Source organism: Herpailurus yagouaroundi, unplaced genomic scaffold (genome assembly GCF_014898765.1).
Source record: "Herpailurus yagouaroundi ecotype Mexico unplaced genomic scaffold, PumYag 160, whole genome shotgun sequence".
NCBI classification, from domain to species: Eukaryota; Metazoa; Chordata; class Mammalia; order Carnivora; family Felidae; genus Herpailurus; species Herpailurus yagouaroundi.
Window position 1 is genome coordinate 52,563,783 of NW_024412401.1, and position 20,285 is coordinate 52,584,067.

At 59.0% G+C, this 20,285-nt stretch overlaps 2 protein-coding genes across 2 annotated transcripts in view; one reads left to right on the top strand and one right to left on the bottom strand.

Annotated features, from left to right (window-relative positions):
* The window catches only part of ABL1 (ABL proto-oncogene 1, non-receptor tyrosine kinase), a 148,947-nt gene extending 140,490 nt beyond the window's left edge, over nucleotides 1-8,457 (top strand). Inside the window, exons 8-11 of the mRNA XM_040482655.1 lie at nucleotides 111-263; nucleotides 1,933-2,022; nucleotides 2,364-2,528; nucleotides 4,899-8,457. Of these exons, the coding sequence (XP_040338589.1) occupies nucleotides 111-263; nucleotides 1,933-2,022; nucleotides 2,364-2,528; nucleotides 4,899-6,619 (2,129 nt within the window). The 3' untranslated portion in view covers nucleotides 6,620-8,457. The remainder of the gene's footprint in view (nucleotides 1-110; nucleotides 264-1,932; nucleotides 2,023-2,363; nucleotides 2,529-4,898) is intronic.
* Nucleotides 8,458-13,808: 5,351 nt separating this feature from the next.
* On the bottom strand, nucleotides 13,809-16,409 carry QRFP (pyroglutamylated RFamide peptide). Its single transcript, XM_040482657.1, has 2 exons — nucleotides 16,329-16,409; nucleotides 13,809-14,288 (listed from the first exon to the last, which is right to left on the bottom strand). Exon 2 carries the CDS (start codon nucleotides 14,286-14,288, stop codon nucleotides 13,893-13,895), a length of 396 nt encoding a protein of 131 aa, XP_040338591.1. The 5' UTR covers nucleotides 16,329-16,409; the 3' UTR covers nucleotides 13,809-13,892.
* Nucleotides 16,410-20,285: the final 3,876 nt, after the last annotated feature.

Below are 20,285 nucleotides of genomic sequence, written 5' to 3' on the forward strand. Positions count from 1 at the left end.
CCCTGAGGGCGTAGGTGCTTATAATGTCCACTACACGGGTAACCAATTTCAAATGCAAGATAGTTAAATTTGCCACATCTTGAACAACCTTCCTCTCTTTTTCCTTGCAGCGTTTGGAGTACTGCTTTGGGAAATTGCTACCTACGGTATGTCACCTTACCCAGGAATTGACCTGTCCCAGGTATACGAGCTGCTAGAGAAAGACTATCGCATGGAACGCCCGGAAGGCTGCCCAGAGAAGGTCTACGAACTCATGCGAGCATGTGAGTCTACCCCAGCCGGTGGTAAAACTTCTGTGTGGGCTTTGTAAGAAATTCCCGTGCAGGAGTGTTTTCCTAAAGTCAAAAAGTATTTCCCTTCCTGTCTTTATTCACATTCTTCAGAAGCAACTAATATAACAGATGCATACTTACTCAGATTCCGTGTCTCTGTACATGTTATTTATACATAGTATTTATGTGTGAGGCTCTTTCTGTTTTTTGTGCAAAAATGGGATGGATGGATACCAAACTTAGATTTCTTTTTTTTTTTTTTTAATTTTTTTTTTTTTCAACGTTTATTTATTTTTGGGACAGAGAGAGACAGAGCATGAACAGGGGAGGGGCAGAGAGAGAGGGAGACACAGAATCGGAAACAGGCTCCAGGCTCCGAGCCATCAGCCCAGAGCCTGACGCAGGGCTCGAACTCCCGGACCGCGAGATCGTGACCTGGCTGAAGTCGGACGCTTAACCGACTGCACCACCCAGGCGCCCCTAGATTTCTTATTTAAAAATGCAAATTCCTGGGCCCTGCCTCCAAACATTCTGCTGTAATAGGTAAATACTCCCGGTGACATTTACCTGGGTTGGTTTTATTTCGTGTGTGTGTGTGTGTAAAACAACTTCCTCAACTTTTTTTGCACACAGCCGTAAGGCTCACGACAGTTTCATGTCCATATTTCAAAGATCCCGTCCTCTCTCCATCCCCTTATTTTTTTTTTTTTTTTAATTTTTTTTTTTTTCAACGTTTATTTATTTTTGGGACAGAGAGAGACAGAGCATGAATGGGGGAGGAGCAGAGAGAGAGGGAGACACAGAATCGGAAACAGGCTCCAGGCTCTGAGCCATCAGCCCAGAGCCTGATGCGGGGCTCGAACTCACGGACCGCGAGATCGTGACCTGGCTGAAGTCGGACGCTTAACCGACTGTGCCACCCAGGCGCCCCTCCATCCCCTTATTTTTATATAGCTGTTTAGCTTGCCGTTAAATGATGTATTCATCCATCTCTTCCCCTTTTGATGGACCTTTGCTTGTTTTACACCTGTGTTTGGCTTTTGCCATCGTGAGCAAAGCCAGGATGAACACCCTCCTACGTAGACGTCCGTACATTGTGCCGGTAGTTGTGGAAGTTGACCTGTTGGTCCAAAGAGCTGTTTGCGTTTTAAATTCTGAAAGATTTTACCGAATTGTTTTCCAGGAAAGGTGTACCAATTTATATTCCCACCAGAAGTGTAGGAGAGTTAATTCTGCATCCTTACCAACACGAGCTTCCGTCAGTCCATAATCCTCATGTTAACCTTGTTTTAATTAGCCTTTCTGTACTGGTGAGGACTTTAGACTTTGATAACCCAGAAGTGAGGGTCAAATGGAAGCCACGTGACTCCGTGATTCTCTGCACTTGATTGAGTGGGGCCGGGGAAAAGATTTATAAATGCACTTCCTGCTGTCACAACTCTCTGGGGCTCTACAGTCCATATTCCTGCCAGTATCTAAGGTCTTTGCACATTCTTAATGTCTGTGGCAGGACACGGTGACATTTGTCACTTGTCCCAGCACAAGATGGCTAGCAAGATTTGGGGTGCTTCTTTCATCACCAGATCTTCCTTGAGAGTTACTAGCCCCACACTTGTTAGCAGGGCCTCATGCGTGGTCTGCCTGGGTCTCGTCCGTCCAGGTTGGCAGTGGAATCCCTCCGACCGGCCCTCCTTTGCTGAAATCCACCAAGCCTTTGAGACCATGTTCCAAGAGTCCAGCATATCAGATGGTAAAGTGCCCTTTCCTGGGGGTGCCTGCAGTGGGGCGAGAGGTTGGGATGGAAGGGACGGCCGGGCGGGGCTCCAGCCCGGTGGAGCTCTTCACTTCCGGCTAGAAGAGCCCCAGCCCAGCAAGTTATCTGAGACCAGAGGGCCGGGCAGAGGCGTGGAGATCTCTGTCTTGTGGCCACGCACCTTTCTGGAAAGTGCCGAGTGCGGTTTTCTCCGCATCTGCGTCTCTTTTTCTGTAACTGCGCGTGGGTGACCACTCGTGCCTGAGAAACAAAGAATGCCAGACCGACGCCATTACTAACGGCCGCTGATTTTTGTTTTTGTTCTCGGTGGTTCTTAGAAGTGGAAAAGGAACTGGGGAAAAAAGGTGTCCGAGGGGTTGCGAGTACTTTGCTGCAGGCCCCAGAGCTGCCCACCAAGACGAGAACGTCCAGGAGAGCCGCGGAGCACAAAGACCCCACTGAGGTGCCCGAGATGCCCCACTCCAAGGGCCCAGGAGAGACCGGTACGTCCCCCCACCCCCACCCGGCCCGGAGGGGTCCGCGCCGTCAGGGCCAGTGTAGGCGGATGGGAAGCAGTGAGTGCGCCTGCATGGCGGGCGGGCTGACTCTTAATTCCTTGTCAGTGGTCCAGCTCGAAAAGAAGTTTCCCCACAGCGGCCCACCCTCCTCCTGGGAATCATCAGGAACCATTGGCTTCGGTAGTTAGCTCAGTCAGGTAGGCACAGGTGCTGATGAAACCGATGGGGAAGACAAACCCGCCTTCTCGTGGATTATTCGTGGCATTTGTGGTTCCTCTGGCAGGGCAGGTACAGCAATAATAAACATCGAACCAGGTAGAGAGCAGCTTGTGGCAAAAACACTGGTGCGAAAAGCTCCCCAGGACGGACGGAGCCAAGAGACGCCCGTGGCACAGAGTCGGCGTCCGCGCCTGGTCTCTGACACAAAAACCTGTCGGCCACCGTTCCCTAGACGAGCCAGCGAGGTGGGGGTGGTGCGGGGGTCTCAGGATGCTCGCAGGAATGCTGCTCGCAGATGGGGACCTGGTGGCCCCGTGCGCTGTGCTCTCCTTTGAGTTAGGACATGCTTGTGGAGCGCTTGCCACCCTGTCCCCCCACAAGCCCCAGAAATCTGGGCTCATAGAGGCTCCTAGGGGATGCTCTGATGGACCACAGACCGAGCGAGTGGGAAGGGGCACGGCAAAGCCCGAATTATGGAACGTTTAGCCATAGCAGGATCTGTAGTCCCAGGATTCCCCCCACCCTTTTTTTTTTATATTGTGTACCCATGTCAGTTAAAAAAACAAACAAAAAAAGATGGGAAGCCTGGGTGTAGATGTGTACGACTGTGCAAATATGTGTAACTTAAAATATACCAAAAACGTACACTTAGAAGGTTTATATAAGACAAGAAATCCAAATTACGATGTTTTCCCTCCATACCCCCTGGGTCGCCCTGCTCACCCACCCTGGAGGCCGTGGCGTAGAGACCATCCAGAACCTTGGACCTTTGTCCTTCTGTCAGGTGTCATGATTCCGGCAATTCAGTGGTGGGAGTGGGGAGAGGCCACCGTGGAAACTTCAGGCTTACTAGTAGCCCGGTGATACACAGCCCTGTTTATTTACGGCCGTCGGGATTCGCGTGTCGTCTCCTGGTGAGCCGAGAGTGTCGGCTTTTGGGTCCTGCGATGGGGCTGCGCACGGGTCGTTAGAATCTCACTTTCTCTGCCGCCTCCTGCTGGATTGAGGTTTGGGGAGGTCCTCAGCTTTCCCCGAGCCGGGTGTCCTGTGTGCCCCCCGGTGTCCTGAGGGGCGCCCCCTTGTACCTCTGCTGCCGTTAAGGACGCCCCCCTGTGCTGCTCGGGTGCTGACAGAAAACCGCTCTCCTCACAGCCGCCCCCTGAGGGCGACTTCTGTCATTCACTGGCCCCGAGCTTGGCAACACCAGAAAGATTTCTTAGGAGCTATTATTCGTGTGTAAAGAATGCCCATTTAAACATCTGTAAAGGTCAGTCCTTGTTTGCCAAGCATAATAGCCCATTGTTGCTGTGGTGAGCGTCCCCGTCCCTTCAGGCCCCACCTCCGAGGAACCGTGATCGGCAGGTCCGTGGGGCGCGGGGCCTGACCCTTTGCTCGGCCTTGTCGTGGGTTTCACGCACCAGACAGTGGCACGGAGGGGGCTCTGTGCTGTAAAGGAAGCCCCGGTGCAGGGGTGAGGACGAGTGTCGTGCTTTCTGTGCTGCCGTCCTCAAGGAGAGAGACCCGTGCTCTTCCTGATGACACCGGTAGCGACAGGGGCAACAGTGAGCCACTACGTGCCAGAAGCTGGGACAGATCCTCCTCCTATTGCTTTGTATTCACACAGCCACGCTGCGGGTGGGTCTTTCTTCTTGCTTTTAGTGTTCACTTATTTATTTTGAGAGAGCGTGAGCAGGGGGAACAGGCAGAGAGGGAGGGAGAGAGAGAGAGAGAGAGAGAGAGAGAGAGAATATGAATCCCGAGCAGGCTTCGTGCCGTGCGCACAGAGCCCGACACGGGGCTCGATCCCTCAAACCACGAGACCGTGACCTGAGCCCAGGTCAAGCGTCGGACGCTTAACCGACTGAGCCACCCAGGCGCCCCGTCTACGGGTGGGTTTCGTTTCTCCGTTTCGTAGAGGAGAACGCTGAGGATGTGTGGAGAGGCGTCCCTTGCCTAGGCCTCGCGGCTGGGGGGCGGGGGGCAGGGGGGAGGGCGGCGGAGCTGGTGCTCACGCGCAGGCCTGTCCGGGCCCGGACCCGTGGCTGGTCCTCTGAGGAGCCGGTGGCCAGCCCCAGGTTCCCCCTCACAAAGGAGCCTCTCGTCTGAAGCTGTTAAACTCTTGCCACTGTATTTCAGATCCTCTCGACCACGAGCCCCCTGTGTCTCCACTGCTCCCTCGAAAAGAACGAGGTCCCCAGGATGGCGGCCTGAATGAGGACGAGCGCCTTCTTCCCAAAGACAAAAAGACCAACTTGTTCAGTGCCTTGATCAAGAAGAAGAAGAAAACGGCCCCAACGCCCCCGAAACGCAGCAGCTCCTTCCGGGAGATGGACGGCCAGCCCGAGCGCAAGGGGGCCGGCGAGGAAGAGGGCCGAGAAACCAGCAACGGGGCGCCGGCTCTCACACCCTTGGACGCAGCCGAGCCAGCCAAGTCCCCAAAGCCCAGCAGCGGGGCTGGCGTCCCCAACGGAGCCTTCCGGGAGTCCGGGGGTGCAGGCTTCCGGTCTCCCCACCTGTGGAAAAAGTCCAGTACGCTGACCAGCAGCCGCCTAGCCGCCGGCGAGGAGGAGAGTGGCAGCAGCTCCAGCAAGCGCTTCCTGCGGTCCTGCTCGGCCTCCTGCGTGCCCCACGGAGCCAGGGACACCGAGTGGAGGTCCGTCACACTGCCTCGGGACCTGCAGTCCACGGGCAGGCAGTTCGACTCGTCCACGTTTGGAGGGCACAAAAGCGAGAAGCCGGCTCTGCCTCGGAAGCGGGCGAGTGAGAACAGGTCCGACCAGGCGACCAGAGGCACGGTGACTCCCCCACCCAGGCTGGTGAAAAAGACCGAGGAGGCAGCCGATGAGGTCTTTCGAGACGCGGGGGAGTCCAGCCCGGGCTCCAGCCCCCCAAGTCTGACTCCAAAACTCCTCCGCAGGCAGGTCACGGGGGCTCCTTCCTCTGGCCTTCCCCACAAGGACGAGACCGCCAAGTCCGGTGCCTTGGGGACACCTGTCGCAGCTGAGCCGGTGCCCCCCGCCAGCAGAGCAGGGCCGGGTGTGTCCGGAGGGACCGGCAAGGCCCCCGCCGAGGAGCCCAGAGCGAGGAGGCACAAGCCTTCCTCCGAGTCCCCAGGGAGAGACAAGGGGAAACTGTCCAAGCTCAAACCTGCCCCACCGCCCCCGCCGCCGCCGGCCTCCGTGGGGAAAGCCGGGAAGCCCGCTCAGAACCCGACCCAGGAAGCGGCCGGGGAGGCCAGCACTGGCGGGAAAATGAAAGCGGCGGCTGTGGTCGTGGATGCTGTGAACAGTGACGCCATCAAGCCCAGTCCGCTGGGAGAGGGCGTCAAAAAGCCCACGCTCCCATCCGTGCCAAAGCCGCAGTCGTCCAGCAAGCCAGCGGGGGCCCCAGCCGGGGCGGCGCCCGCCCCCTCCACATTGCCATCAGCAGCCTCCGCCCTGGCCGGGGACCAGCCCGCGTCTACTGCCTTCATCCCTCTCATATCGACCCGCGTCTCTCTTCGGAAAACCCGCCAGCCTCCGGAGCGGATCGCCAGCGGCACCATCACCAAGAGCGTGGTCCTGGACGGCACCGAGGCCCTGTGCCTGGCCATCTCCAAGAACTCCGAGCAGATGGCCAGCCATAGCGCCGTGCTGGAAGCCGGCAAAAACCTGTACACGTTCTGCGTGAGCTATGTGGATTCCATCCAGCAGATGAGGAACAAATTCGCCTTCCGCGAGGCCATCAACAAACTGGAGAATAATCTCCGGGAGCTTCAGATCTGCCCGGCGACAGCAGGGAGTGGCCCGGCGGCCACTCAGGACTTCAGCAAACTCCTCAGCTCCGTGAAGGAGATCAGTGACATCGTACAGAGGTAGCAGAAGCCGGGCATGAGCCGCCTGCAGTGCGTGAAGGCTTCCCCGTGCCTGCGACAGTGGCCGACACCAGACCAGTGAGTTGGGACCTTGGCCCGGGAGCGCTGCGCCACACGGAGCCAAGGGCCACTGTGGAACACAGCCTGACTACCTGTGTTTTGTGCCAACTGTCCCGCACTTCCCCCTCCCCCAGCCCGAGCTCCCTGAGTCGCCTCTGTCCCGAGTTCTATCTGTGGAGTTCCTGCTCTGTGGACTCCGGTCGGCCCGCCGGCCTCCTCCCCACGTAGTGCTCCAGAACTGAGCTCTTCCGGCCAGGGGTGAAAGCAGATGAGCATATTTCCTTTCTGCTGGTCTTTCTGGAGGCCCACCTCTGGGGATGCCTTCTCCTCCGCTTCCCGCAGGAAACGAGCGCCCTGCACGGGAGCCTTGTCACTGAGGCCCGAGGAACTGTCCTCCCCACCTACCCCATGGGGGGGAGCCGGCGCAGAAGACCCGTCTCCAGAACTACATCCTGGGAAGCGCTTGCCAGCTGGTCACTCTGCCCTCCGTTGCCGCCGGGGGCTGGTGCCCTCACATTGCCTCGCGTGAAGGACAGCTCTTGATTTGGGGGGTGAAACGGGGTGCTAAAACCAGCCGGCCCTTGGGTCCTTGCTGTCTTGTGGCACTGCTCGGCCTGGATGGAAAGCTGGAGTCTGAAGGGTAGGAGGGTCGCGGTCCGGCGTGCAGGGTCAGGGGAGGCAGGCAGGGTGGCTGGCTGGGGCAACAGCTGGTACCCAGATGGCCTGGGGCTGGGCCCAGCCTACCTTCTTTTCAGGCTTCCAGGTGCCCAGAGAAGGCACTTGGTCTTGATTTCTGACCGGTCTCCTTCTCCTCCCTTGTACTCCTCTGAGACCAAGTAGATTCATGCAGAGCTCTTTCCTGTGTGACAAGCCAACCTTTAGTTTTCCGGAGCATTTCATGGCTCTGAGCTCAGCCCAGTCGCCTCCGGCACAGAAGGACCGGCCGCTGGCGCGCAGGAGGAGGAGGACTGTGGCACCAAAGCCCCAACCGTTGCTGGCTGTGTGCTAAGAGGCCAATGTCCTGTTGAATCGCCACGAGCAACAACACGCAGCCCACTGTTTCTGCTGGGGTTTTCAGGGATGGAGAAAACCACAAACGGATGAAGCCCAGGAAGTGTCTCCAAGAGCAGGCCTCGGTCTCCTCTCCCCAGGCTGCCCAGGACCAGGCTCTCCAGCCAGGGGCCCAGGCCGCCTTGACCTTGACCTAGAGCAGCTGCTGAAGGAGGGGGGCAGGCACCTGCCTGGGCCTCCTGCCGGGCCCAGGCGCGACCACCTTCCACCCCCATACCCCCGTGACCTCACACCGGCCTCATCACCCAAACTTGCTCTTTATTCCTCTGGTAGAGATGGTTCCCTCTGCATCGATTTGTGCTGTCCTCACAGCTCATCACCTCTTTGCCCCCTCCCCCCACCCCCCAGACTTCTGTGTCACACAGACTGAGGGAGGTGCTAGAACACCACCAGCGGCCTTGCAGACAAAGCAAAACCGACCCCACCCAGGTCCCCTCGACCGCCTCTTTCTATAAGGTACTGATTTTTTTTTTGTTCACATGACGTGCCACTATATTTTGCATTTATATCTTGGTATTACACCCTTTTATAGACTTGGTCTTTTATAAATGACATGTAAATAGTTTTCCACTATTTTCCCGTCTCAAATGCCTATGGTGTCTTTTTTTTTTTTTTTTTTTTTGGTCCAGTACATTTTGTTTCTGTATATGACTCTGTGTTTTGAATCCACATCTCTCCGTAGTATTTTTTAAATAAATGTTTACAATGTTAGAACTTGGGCAGATGGGTCTGGTCTGTCAATTTCCCTGTCCCTCCGGGCTGTGGTGTGCAGACGGGAGGGAGGGGGTCCTCGTGGCCCTGAAGGGGCTGGAGGCTCCGGGGTGGGTTTTACAGGAGTGCAGTGGGAGTCCCGCATCCGGGCGTCTTCCTCGGCCTGCCAAATGCGGTTTCCCTCCCTGCCCTGGCCCCCGGCCCTTCTTGCGCCCTTGACACGGATCTGCCAGCAGCACTGGGCGTGGGCCCTGCCTCCGAATCGGGAGGAAGAGGAGTCCAAGGGCCGTTCCAGCTGTCAGGCCGTCACAGCGTCATTGAATCGGGAGGAAGTACGTCCTGGGCTCCACTGGCCTGGAAGCGATAGTCCCTCCGCAGGTGCGCCTTTTTCCTCTGCCTGTGACCCCGCCTCGGCTCCCCGCCGGCCCCCGAAGCGCCCCTCGCGTGCTGTGGCCCGCCCGCCCCGTGTCTCCTTTCTCTGTGCGCACGAGGAGGGGCAGGGGGCCTGGAAATGCCACCTGCAGTGCCGTGGCCTCTCCCAGCCCCCCACCGAGGGGACCGAGGGGGCACGTGCGGCTGTTTCCTCGTCTTGGCCTGCATTTAACGCCAGCTGACAGCTTGGAAAGTGGCAGTCGGGGAAGTGAGTGGTGCTGTCTGATAATGATACTTATTAAGCCAGCAGCCTTGTCAGGGGACACGGGTCCTGCTCACCAGAGCGTGTGCAGGACCACGGTTGAGTGGACCCTCCGCGGCCGCCGTGCTGCCTGTCTCGGGCCGGAGGTGAGGCCGCCGGCCTGCGGCGAGGGCTGGTGGGACCGCGGGGTGTGCCCGCACCCGGGGGCTGCAGGAGCCCCTCCCTCATTTCACGGAGGCCCGGGCCACGCCGTGTCCAGGCCCCAGCTCTCCCAAGTCAGGGAGCCTTCCTCGAGGGACAGCTCTGGCGTCGGAAAGACAGTGACTTGGAGTGACGGCCGCAACCGACGGGCTGCTTCCTCCGTGCCGGACGTGGGCCCGGCCCAGAGTCTTCACGGAGCCCTCTTAGAGCACATTGTCCCGTTTCCTTGACACCCAGCAGTGAGGCTGCAGCCGGGCACGGCCCTCGCCTGGTGTCCCGTGCCTGTCACCGCGGTGGCTGTTCCAGGGGGAAATACAGGTCTTCTCAAATAAGAACGTTCCGTGTGTCACCCGAGCTTCAGAAACTTACTTGGGTCTAGCTGTTCCAGGACCGTGGTTCCTGCCCTTGGTCAGGTCACAGAGCCCCTTGAGGACTTCGCGCACCTGGATCGAGCCCCCGAAAACCCACATACGTGCACACACGGTTTTCGGGTAATTTCGAGGCCTGCCCTCCAGGTCCGGAACCAAGGAGCGCCCGAGGGTCAAGCCTGTCAGAAGGGCCGGCAGCTGCCGTTGATGCCGTTTGCACAAAATCCAAGCCCAAACGTCAGAGTGAGGATCGCAGGGAAAAACCCTCAGACTGAAAACCGTCCAGATGCCGTCAGCACAGAGGAGCAGAACGTTGCGATGTGTTCACATAGTGGGATGTTACGGAGCAGCGGAGACGAACACTGTTGGCCGCAACCCCGCGTGGGCACGAGTCATGCGAACGTAACGTTGAACAGAAGCAGCCAGACACGCAGTAGCGATGCCAGAAACTTCCGTTTATTTACGGCAACACGGCTAGCCTGTGGTGTCGTGTTAGAAGTCGGGACAGAGGGCCGCGCCTGGTTGGGGTGCAGGGGAGCTCTTGGGGGGCAGGTGACACCGTGTTTCTCAGTCTGGGTCGTGCCGGCCAGCGGGCCTGTCACTTGGTGAAAATGGAACTGTGCGCAGAGTGGGAGCCCGTTCTCCATGTGTGTCCTATTCCAGTGGGAGTTTTCTTAAAATCACAGCCCACACGTGGGCGTTCTCTGCCACTACAGATGCGCCACGCGTTACCACGTGACAGCCTCTCCTTTTTTTTTTTTTTTTCTAACGAGGGAGGTTCTGTTGCTGTTCGGCATTTGATGTGTGAGGAAGTTGAGACTCAGAGATGTGGAGCAGCTTGCCCCGGGTCACACAGCATGTGCTGCCATACTGTGCTGGACTAACTCGTTGATGGTGGTAGGTGGCCCCAGCGTGGCCAACAGAAGAGGTCTGGGCTCCAGTCGGGCTCCTCCCTCTGTCGTGGAAGAAAAGAGGTCCAGGATTGCAGCCAACCCAGCTTCTCAGGTGTTGGGATGTTTTACGGGAGGCATTCCCAAATGGAGTGTCCTGGGGAATCAATTTGTAAGTGTTGCCTTGGCACGGAAGGCGTCAGGTGGGACAAGACCGACCGGCCACGGTGTCCCTGTCATGCCTACCCACCTCCCTGATGGCGACCCGACATCGTGGGCAGGGCCCCAGCTCCCTGCTCAGAGGGTAAAACCACCTTTCCTGACTTGGGGTCTTCAAGGGACTCTGTCCTGCAGCGTCTCTGGCCCTGGGGCAAAGTTAAGGACAGGGTGGCTCCTTACTTACTTCAGCAGCTGCTGGATGGCCCGCTGCCTGCCCCGTGAGCCTCCTTTTCTCTTAAAACGTTTTTATTAATGTTTGAAACATAGGGGAAAATACAAAAATACTCCCCATCCGGTGTTTAGCTAGACGCCCAAGTTGAAGGCTCTCGTGTGTGCGTCTTGCACCAACACGCCGAAAGGATGCAGACAGGTGCCTGGGCTGGAGGAGACCATCCCATCACGCCAGCTAGAGCAAACCCAGACAGGGAGCTTGATCTCTGCTTGCAAAGTCAATGTTTTCCAAAGAACCTCACCGTCACTAATCTGGAGAGTGATCGTCCCCGCCAAGGAGGGCACGGGGGGTGGCGTGAAAGCCCCCCGAACCTCGACCAAGCCCCGGGGGGTAGAGCGAGGGGCGGGGAACTGAAGAGGTGATATCGCCAGATACAGCACGGGAGTGGACTGAACAGAGCAATGCCCTTAACGGTTTGATCGTTTAGATGTTCGGGCTTATTGCGCTCGAATGTACAAGCAACTGGAAAGAATACCTTTGTTGCTGATGGTTGTTGAAGGGTGAAAGTGATGACGGGATATCCACCCCTCTGAAGGCCCTCCCCTTCCCCCTCTTTATCTCCGATTTCTCTGAGGTTAATCTCATCCTACTAAATTAGAAACCAGCCAGTATGTTCCCAAACTGTGTGGTAAACACATGCGGGAGTAGCTCAGCCTCGGTGACCTCCAGGTTCCTGCAGTTAGTGACCATGGAGGTGGCTCCTTTCATTCTAAGAGTAGAAATTGGCCAAGTGAGGGTCACCAGGGCACCTGGCTGCAGGGTGGTCCTCTGCCCTTGGCCTTCGATCTGTCCTGTCTCACCTGGTCTTTTCACAAGCATGTTCTCTGGCTTCCCTGCATGTGTCAGTGAGTGAAGGGAGGAGGGATCCAGCTTACTGCCCGCCCCCGCCCCAACGAAGTGGAAATGAGCCAAGACTGGGGCGAGAGCCTGGGCTGGGATTTCACTTCCTTCACGTGGCCACCCTGCGATGTCTATTCTCAGCTCCGGAACTGTCCTTGTTGGACACGCTGGGACTCATTTTCTTGAGGTTTACCCTCTGTGGCTTGAGGGCTGAGTGTTTGCCTCTCTTTACCAACAGACGAAGACCCCGGGGGATGTGTTCCATCCCCACCAGTCTGTCACACTAGCAGGACGCATCCCGGATCATCCCTTCCCTGGACAGCGGTAGAAGCCAAAGGGAGTACGATGTGCCTCCCAGACTCCGTGTCGCTATCTGGCGCCTGTCCCGGCGGGGCACGCGGAGGGGAGAAGCCGCGAGGAGCTCCAGGGGAAGGCAGCTCACTTTAACCCAAGGTGATGTTTGGATTCCTGCGTTCCTGTCCCACCCTGCCACCCAATTTCCGCGCCCCAGTCAGCTTGGCTCTTTTGTGGCTCAGATCTGTCACCCCCTAATGAAGTGGCTTTCTGGCTGCCGAGGATTGAGAGCTGCTGCTGGGGAATCTAAGTCACTAATAGAATGGAAAACACTGTGAAATGCTCCGAGGTGCCAAGCTGGGCCCAACCCAGTGTGGTTCTAAAAGGCTAATAAAAATCCACCAATTAATTGTGACAGCTCAATGGAAAATTATTCAATTGTGAACAGGGCCAAGCTGCAGCTCGAAAGGAGGAGGGGAGATGTTGCCATAGTAACATCAATCCAGGCTCTCATCTAGGCGGTCGAAGCCAGCCTGGGAGGGAGCAGGATCACGCGGCCGTATCTGACAGGGGATGGGATTGCAGGACACGGCAGAGCAGCGTTTGAAAGACCTGCTCTGCCTTGCCCCGGGCCTGCAGCCACTCCAGGCTGAGCTCTGGCTTCCCCTGGGGGGAGAGAAGTTGTTCTCAGAACGCTCTTTGCTTTGAGAAAGCCTCGGAAGGAGCAATCGAGTGCAGCAGGAAAATACACCTTGTGTCGCGTTTCCCTCCGCCTTTGACCACTGGTATTACCAGCTGCCAATTAAGGGGATGCTGGGACAGGTGCGGGTGCCGGCAACACGATTTCCATCTCCCCAGAGTTAAGGCACTTGCAGCTCAGGAAAAACCCAGATTCCTGGGGGCACAGAGGACCTGTAGGCAAGAATCGGGTGAGCTAGCTTCCCATTACGGTTTTGCAGTTACAAGCTTTATTTCAAAAGACACACACGGCACATTCATATCCTGAACACTCGAGGGGCAGCCTTGCCAGAGCAAAAATGTATTCTTGCCCTGTTCATCTCCCACCAGACGGGTACACCGCCGAGCACAGGTATCAGAAGGGAATGGGCAGCCGGGTCCGAACGACATCTCGACACCACAAGCAGGGTTTTCTTGCCAGAGGGGCTCGTGTGTTAATGGGACGCAGAGCAAGATTGTTTCTGTTTCTGTTTTTTAACTTCCAGAACCGCACGCTACACCCGATGGAACACGCTGTCACGGCCCACTATGGATGGGTGTCAGCTCCAGACGTCCCTGTGGAGACTGTCAAAGCTTTGACTACCCTGCTGTCAGCATCAGCCCACCTGCCTTCGGCTTAGCCAGCTTTGCTTATTCATATTCATGGCCCAGCCGCGTCCACCGCACAGCTGACACCACCCAGCCTCTGGGCCGCCGCGGCCAGGGGACTGCTGAGACCCGACCACCCGGGAAGGGGGCTGGAACAGACGGTGGTCTGTGAGCTACATCAGGGCGGTGCTTGCTGGGATGCGGCTTGCTTCCTTTTTTGGATCCCGTCCAGGTTTTGGCCTCAGCCAAGTTGGAAATCAAAAGGAAGCACCCACCTAAGCCATCCTACTGCTAAGAACTCATTAGAATATTCCTCACGCCTTCTTAGTATTCTGGTCTTTCGGGCTCGAGGAGAAGACAGGGCAGGGGGGGTTGGAAGCAGTAGCGGGGAGGGTCCACGGAGAAGCCCCTTCCAGGATGCCCTGGCCCCTTCACCGCCGGCCAAAGCGGAAGCTGAAGCCGCCTTTCTTCCTGCTGTAACCGCTGAGCTCCTCAGCCAGGGTCCCCAACGGGCTGCTAGCCTTGTCGCCATCCGCCAGGAGGAAGCCGGTCGCCTCGCTGCCATCATCCTGCCTCCCAAACCGGACCCTGAAGCCAGCACGCTGCCTGCCGGACGTCTGCAGCTCCTTGGCCGTGACAAGCAGGCCCAGTGGGTGCGGAGCTCTCGGCCGCCGGGGGGAGCCCCGTGGGAGGGAGACTCGGTGTCCCCCGGGCAGGTGGGCCCAGCCCATTTCGCCTCTGACGCCACCCGCGGCGGCCTCTTCTGTGCCCAGCAGAGGAAAGCAGGCGCCCAGCGGCAGGAGGAGCAGGCAGTAAGGGCTTATCATCTGGCCCGGAGGAAAGAGAGGAACAAGTTACAGGCTGCACGCGTGGGCCTTGCATGACAACCTGTCAAGTGCTTCCCAGGGCCCGGGCAGCCATCAAAGGCTGGGAGATCAGCTGAGCCCAACTTGCAGGCAGCTTGAGGAAGTGTCACTATGCTGGGGGAGCAGGCCTTTATTTTCTTAGCAGGCTCAGGAGCTGATTGTACCAATTAGGCTGAGTCTCCTCTCCCGTGGTCCCCTGGATCTGACGGCCTTGGCAGCTTAGCATTCGGATAACCCCCCACTGCTGGGACGGCATACAGCCGGGCGGAGGCGGGGGGGTGCCCGTAGCCCCCGAGTGCTGCACAAACTTGGGCTCGGTCTCCTTTTATTACAATTAAAAAAAAAATTTTTTTTTAACGTTTGTTCATTTTTGAGAGACAGAGTATGAGCGGGGAAGGGGCAGAGAGAGAAAGGGGGACACAGAATCTGAAGCAGGCTCCAGGCTCTGAGCTGTCAGCACTTAGCCCGATGCGGGGCTCGAACTCACAAACTGCGAGATCATGACCCGAGCTGAAGTCGGACACTCAACCGACTGAGCCATCCAGGAGCCCCGAATAATTACTGACTCTTGGGCCACATCATCTCAGAGCCACAAGGTAGGGAATGAATAACATCGATCTGTCTTAGTCTTCAACTCGATACTAAATGGGCGTAGCTAAGCCGCGTAGCTGGGACACCTAATGTCTCTTTACCACGGAAACGAATTGCTCCCTGAAGCTGGAATGGATTTGATGTTCCTGGCCTAACACGCCCACCTGGGGAGAAGCATGTGGACGTGGCCGGGCTGTTAGTGATCCCTACAGAGCACCACCCACGTGCCAGGCCCTGAGCTAAAACCTGTGAGCCCCGTCCGTGTGACCTCGGCAGACTGTCCTCACGGTAAGCATGTTTTCAGCCGAGAAGACGGTCAAGAAGGCTGAGACTGGACCACAACTAGAAAGTGGAGGCCCTGAGATTCGTGATTCTAATGGCCCGACAGCTTGGCGCACCGGGTGTGTGGGCAGTGCTTTGTGGCCCTGTCCATCCGGTGCCGCCCTCACGTCCCTCCCGCAGGAGGGTCTCACTCCCTTTGACAGAGGGGGCCGTGCTCAAGCAGGTGGCGTGCCCAAGACGTCACGGCTTTATAAGTGACAGAGCCGGGATTCAAGCCCAGGTCTAAGTGACTCAGAGCCACTACTCTGCCCCATGGATGGCAGTCCATGGGGGGATTTGAAACAGAAATAGAGCTTCCCAAAACGCCCCTGCTTCGACAGCAATTGCTCATTCCCTCCTAAAGGAAGCCTTTCTGGTGATGACCATGGTGAGTCGGGGCTGGCTGGTCCTCTGAGGAGAGCTGAGGCTGGAAAAAAGAGCCGGTTCTGGAGAAGAGGCACGGGCTCCCCAGAGCTCTTTCCAGAAATGGCTCCCTTGAAGACATTTCAAAGGGAACTCAGCCAGAAAGCTTTGAAAAAGTCATAAAAGCAGCCTCCTCTCTACCCAAATCCAGCCCTCCTAACTTCTATCACCTCCTCCCCCCGGAGCTGAAGTCAAGTCTCGCCTGCTTCGGGAAAGCCTCTCCATCAGGGCCTGGGCGGGGCGGGGGGCTTTCCACAAGGCAGCCGGCAGCCCTGTGGGCCGGGCGGGATCCCATCTGGGGGACGACTCTGCCGGGAGATGGCCTCTGGGTCTCGAGAAAGGGTGCGTCGATGCCTAGAAGGAAGTGGCTTCTCTCCCCTCGTCGGGGGGGGGGGGGGGGCCGGGCACGGAACCCTTCGAGAACAGGGGTGGTGGAAGTTGGGACATCCGCCACCGAAAATGGGCCCCAGCACGAGTCGGGACTTCAGTGCCCGACGTTGAGGACGGGGCAGAAAAAGCACCCGGGGGAGACGGAGGCTGAGCCCCGGAGGGCAGCCGTGGCCAATCTCCGGGCCACGAGAGTAGGTGTTTGGTCGCCACCTCCCTGACCTGGAGGAGGGGTCCAGCGAGCAGGGTTCCCTCTAGGGATGGCGTGGCTGTACTCACCGTGCTGCGGGCCTGCCCCCCAGGAGGGCTGCTGGGCAGGGCGCCTCCGGGCTCCTGTCTGGGAGGTGCGGCTCCGGGCTTCTCCTGCTTTATATAGGCCCCCGGGGTAGATTTGCCATCCTGTGGTCTGATTGCCGCACATTCCTGACCCTGGGATTCCATTGGGGACGCTGGTGGCGAAGGAGGGGGCAGTGCTGCCGGCCTCCATGAAAGACCCAACACAAACAGGATGCGGTCTGATGACGGGAGCCGAGGGGGCCGCCCTTTGCCCAGGCCTGGTCTCCAGCGGAGCAGCCAGCATCGTTAGCCAGCCATCGAGGGCACAGACCCTCGAGTCCCTCGGGAGAGGTGTGAGCGGCACACCCACCCTTACCCTTCACGGTCCTGCGTTTGTCGCGTCTGCCTCACTCTTCAGAGAAGCAGGGTCGGGGGGGGGGTGGGGGAGGGGGGCGGTGTCCACCCCTCGCCCACCCACGCCCGACCCGCACAGCCGCTCCCGTGGGCGGTCAGGCGGGCAGCTGTGTTGGGTGGCGTGGCCGTGGGCCTCACGAGGGAGGGCTGCTTCCTACGAGGGGGAATGCGGAAGGGGTTCGGAGCGCCCTGGCCCGTGTCCCCTGTACCACGGTCCACTTGTTCCTGAGAAGGGAAGCTGAGTGGGGCCGCCCGGTTCAGCGTCTGACTCTCGATCTCGGTCCCGTGGGGTCCCATGCTGGTGTGGAGCCCGCTTAAGGGAAAAAAAAGGAAGCTCGGTGTTTCCCACAACCCCAGCGCCCAGCTCAGTGCCCGACTCCCATTTGGGGAAAGACGGAACCACCAGCAAAGGTTTTCAAAACGCGCTGGCTGTCTGCTGGGTGGCTGGCAGGGCCTCGCTTTCTGAGCCTCAGCGGAGAGTGGCCATGGTGACAGGGCTCGGCGGTGAGGCCCTTAGCCCAGTGTGGGGCTCGGCAAGGGCTGGGGAGGGTCGTCAGGGTCATGGCAGCGGCTCTCTGCACCACCGGCACCCACAGTGGGGGACATGGCGTCCGTCACTCCCCGGGCGCTGGTTCCCGGGCGGTTCCTCCCCAGGTGGGCTCACAGATCAGTGCGGGGAGCGTCCCACGTCGTCACCCGCACGTCCCCACGGCGGAGCGTGGGGTCGGGGGGGGGGGGTGCTGCGTGGCGGGCCACGTGTTTCTGCAGGATCCCTCTGGTCCGGGCATGGCCACTGACTGGACACCTCGCTCACGACTTGGGGTGCTCACCCCACGGCTGTTCGCTCTGCCTGCGCTGCGTCTGATCACAGAGCGACCCCGGGGTCTGCTTCAGGAGCGAGGGTCGGCTCGGCTAAGCCGAGATGCGGTTCCCGGTCGGGCGGAGAGCGCTACAGTGTTCTCCGGGCATTGGCCAAGGTGGGCGGCAGGCCGCCCGCCACAGGGGGAGCACCTGCCTGTGGGCGCCGGCACTCTGACTGGTCCAGCATCCTGCAGCCCCAGGAGCCCACGTCCCCACGCCTGGTGACCCAGCACCGTGTCTTCGGAGCACCTGTGGGGAGACCAGCAGGGGGTGTGAAGGGCCCAGCCAGGCCCCCAGCCTCTACTCCTCTCTTGGCCTAGATTCGCCCTCCACTGAGAGTGAGCAGGGCGACGGGGGAAGCAGGTGCCGGGTGAGGCTAGGCCGCCCTGCCGTTGTCCCGAGCCGGCTGCTCCGGCAAGGCTGGGGACCAAGCGCAGAGGCGTGCCCCCAGTCTCCGGGGCCCTCACCCCCGCTGACCTCCGTCACCTTTGCCTGTGGGTGCTGGGGGGTGTGGAGAGCCACCCCGCCATTCACACGGGGAATAGAGACGGCCTCTTGGACACTTACTGTCCCCCATCAACCTGAGGAAGGGGCTAGAATACTGCCCCTCTGCAGGGGGAGAGGGGAGTCTGAGGCTCAGAGGGTCAGAGCACTTGGCCTTGCGGGAGCAGGCCCAACCCCCATCCTCCGCTGTCTGCAGCCCCATGTGCAGCGGGAAGTCTTGGTCCCCCCCGGTCTTGTCTGGAGAGAACAGGGTCAAGAAAGAGCCGTGTGGATTGACTTTGGGCTTCTCCATGGGCAGGTGCAGGGGGCGGGTGCATTCGTGTGCCGACGGGAGCAGGTGCAGAGCTGGCGTCCGTCCCCTGAGGGGCTGGCGTGTGCGTGGGAGACCAGAGGAGCGGTGTCATTTGATCTCCCTACTTAGTGCTGGTTGGTTGTGACCTTGGGTGCTGCTTAGTGATGGGGTGCGGCCCGCGGTGGGTCCCTACCATGCTGTGAGGCCTGGGCCAGATGCTTGCCTCCTCTGTGCCTCAGTTCTTGTGGGTGTAAAAAGACAGGTTTGGGTTCCCAAGCTGCGCTCTGTGAAATTTCTCAGCTGGGGGGTGTAGGGAGGGCAGGGGTGGGGTCAAACCCCAGGGCTACCCCATTCCCGCCCGGAGAAAATCTCCACTTGGCTGTCTGACAGGCCGAACTCCAAGAAGAGGTTCTGCTGTGAGGCCCGCCATGACCCAGGTCCCTTCAGGGCTGGTGCCCGCAGCTCTGAAAAGAGGCCACAGGAAGTCCCGAGTGTTGGGGCTTGGGGTGGGGGTGAGGTTGGGGGTGAGTAGGAGGAGGTCCCCAGGTGTCCCCCTGAGAACAGCCGGCCCGAAAGATTGCTTTCAAGTACTCTTCCTGGACTCCCTCCAGGGGATGGGCACTGGGAGAGGTGATGACCTCTGGGCCTCCAGAGCAGCAGATCGACAGGCTCTGGGCTGGGGGAAGGTCAAGGACGGCTCAGGCTGTCAGCCAGAGAGCAGTAGGCTCCGTTCAGCTTCCTGGAACAGAGGCTTTTCACGGGGTCAGGGTAAAATGGGAGAGAGGTTTCAGGGGGTCCTGCTTTCTTCCACCAGGACTGAGGTTCCCCGGGAAACCTCCCTAGAACATCAGGGCCAAATCCCAGGATGGCCAAGCTCACAGCAGCCTCAGTTCCTTAAGACACCCCTGCCCTTGCTTCTCTGCATAGGGCTGTGACCTTGCAAGAGTGGGATGCATTGGGGTGACAGCCTGGCAGTCGGCCCCGTGAGCCTGTGGGGAGGCAGATGGCCGTGATCAACTCAGTGACTTCCTGCGGCCTGGCCCGGGAGCCACATAGCCAGGGGGTCCCTGTGGGTCTGATACTGAGAAGGCGAGACCGCACGCCGTTGGCCGGGGACACGTTATGAAGGGGGATAGCGTTCTGTGAACGTTCTAGAAGCCTCCAGCCACCGGGACAGAGACCTCTGTCCCCCGTGTGGCCCGGTGGGCAGACACCCTCCAGCTGCCCCCACGGGGGGCCTCAGGCAGGGCTCCAGCACATCCCGGCTCTGGCCCCGCACCAGGTCTCTGATACGGGCACTTGATAGACGTTGGACTTCATTAAATCAGCTCAGGGGGTAATTTTGTCCTCAAGCTTCACACTGGTTTTATGAATAGCCACTAGGGACCGTTGTTTTTAATAAAGTCTCAGCTCCTCGGGACTCCAGTCTCGGCCACAAGAGAGACCCTGGGGACCCCCGTGGGATGCACGGGCCCGTCCCCAGACGCCTGGCCCCAGGAGGATCTCCCCCGCTGGGAGGTGGCCCAGCTGCTGGCCGGTGTGCGGCTGGTTCTGCTCAAGGATCTGGGGCGGCCTCTGGGGACACAGGGCTACCTGGGAAACACCGTTTCTTCAATAGAAATAAAGACGGTGAGGAAGTCTGGGGAAATGGGGCAGGAGGCGGCCTTGACGTGGGGCGCCGAGCAAGGTTAGAGGCAGCCGGGTCAGCACAAGACTTTATTAGAGACAGGGACACACGACGCCAAGGGTTCGCAGCCCGGACCAGCTTCTGTCCCACACCACGCTCTGTCCATCGGCAGCCGTGCTGGTCCTCCAGCACCTCCACACACAGCCTGCCAGCCGTGTGTGGACAGTCGGGCAGTACCCCCCCGTGTCCAGCCCCAAACCTC

Excerpts from the sequence above, each read along its gene's own strand:
- QRFP (XM_040482657.1), bottom strand. The coding sequence starts at position 14,288 with ATGATAAGCCCTTACTGCCTGCTCCTCCTGCCGCTGGGCGCCTGCTTT.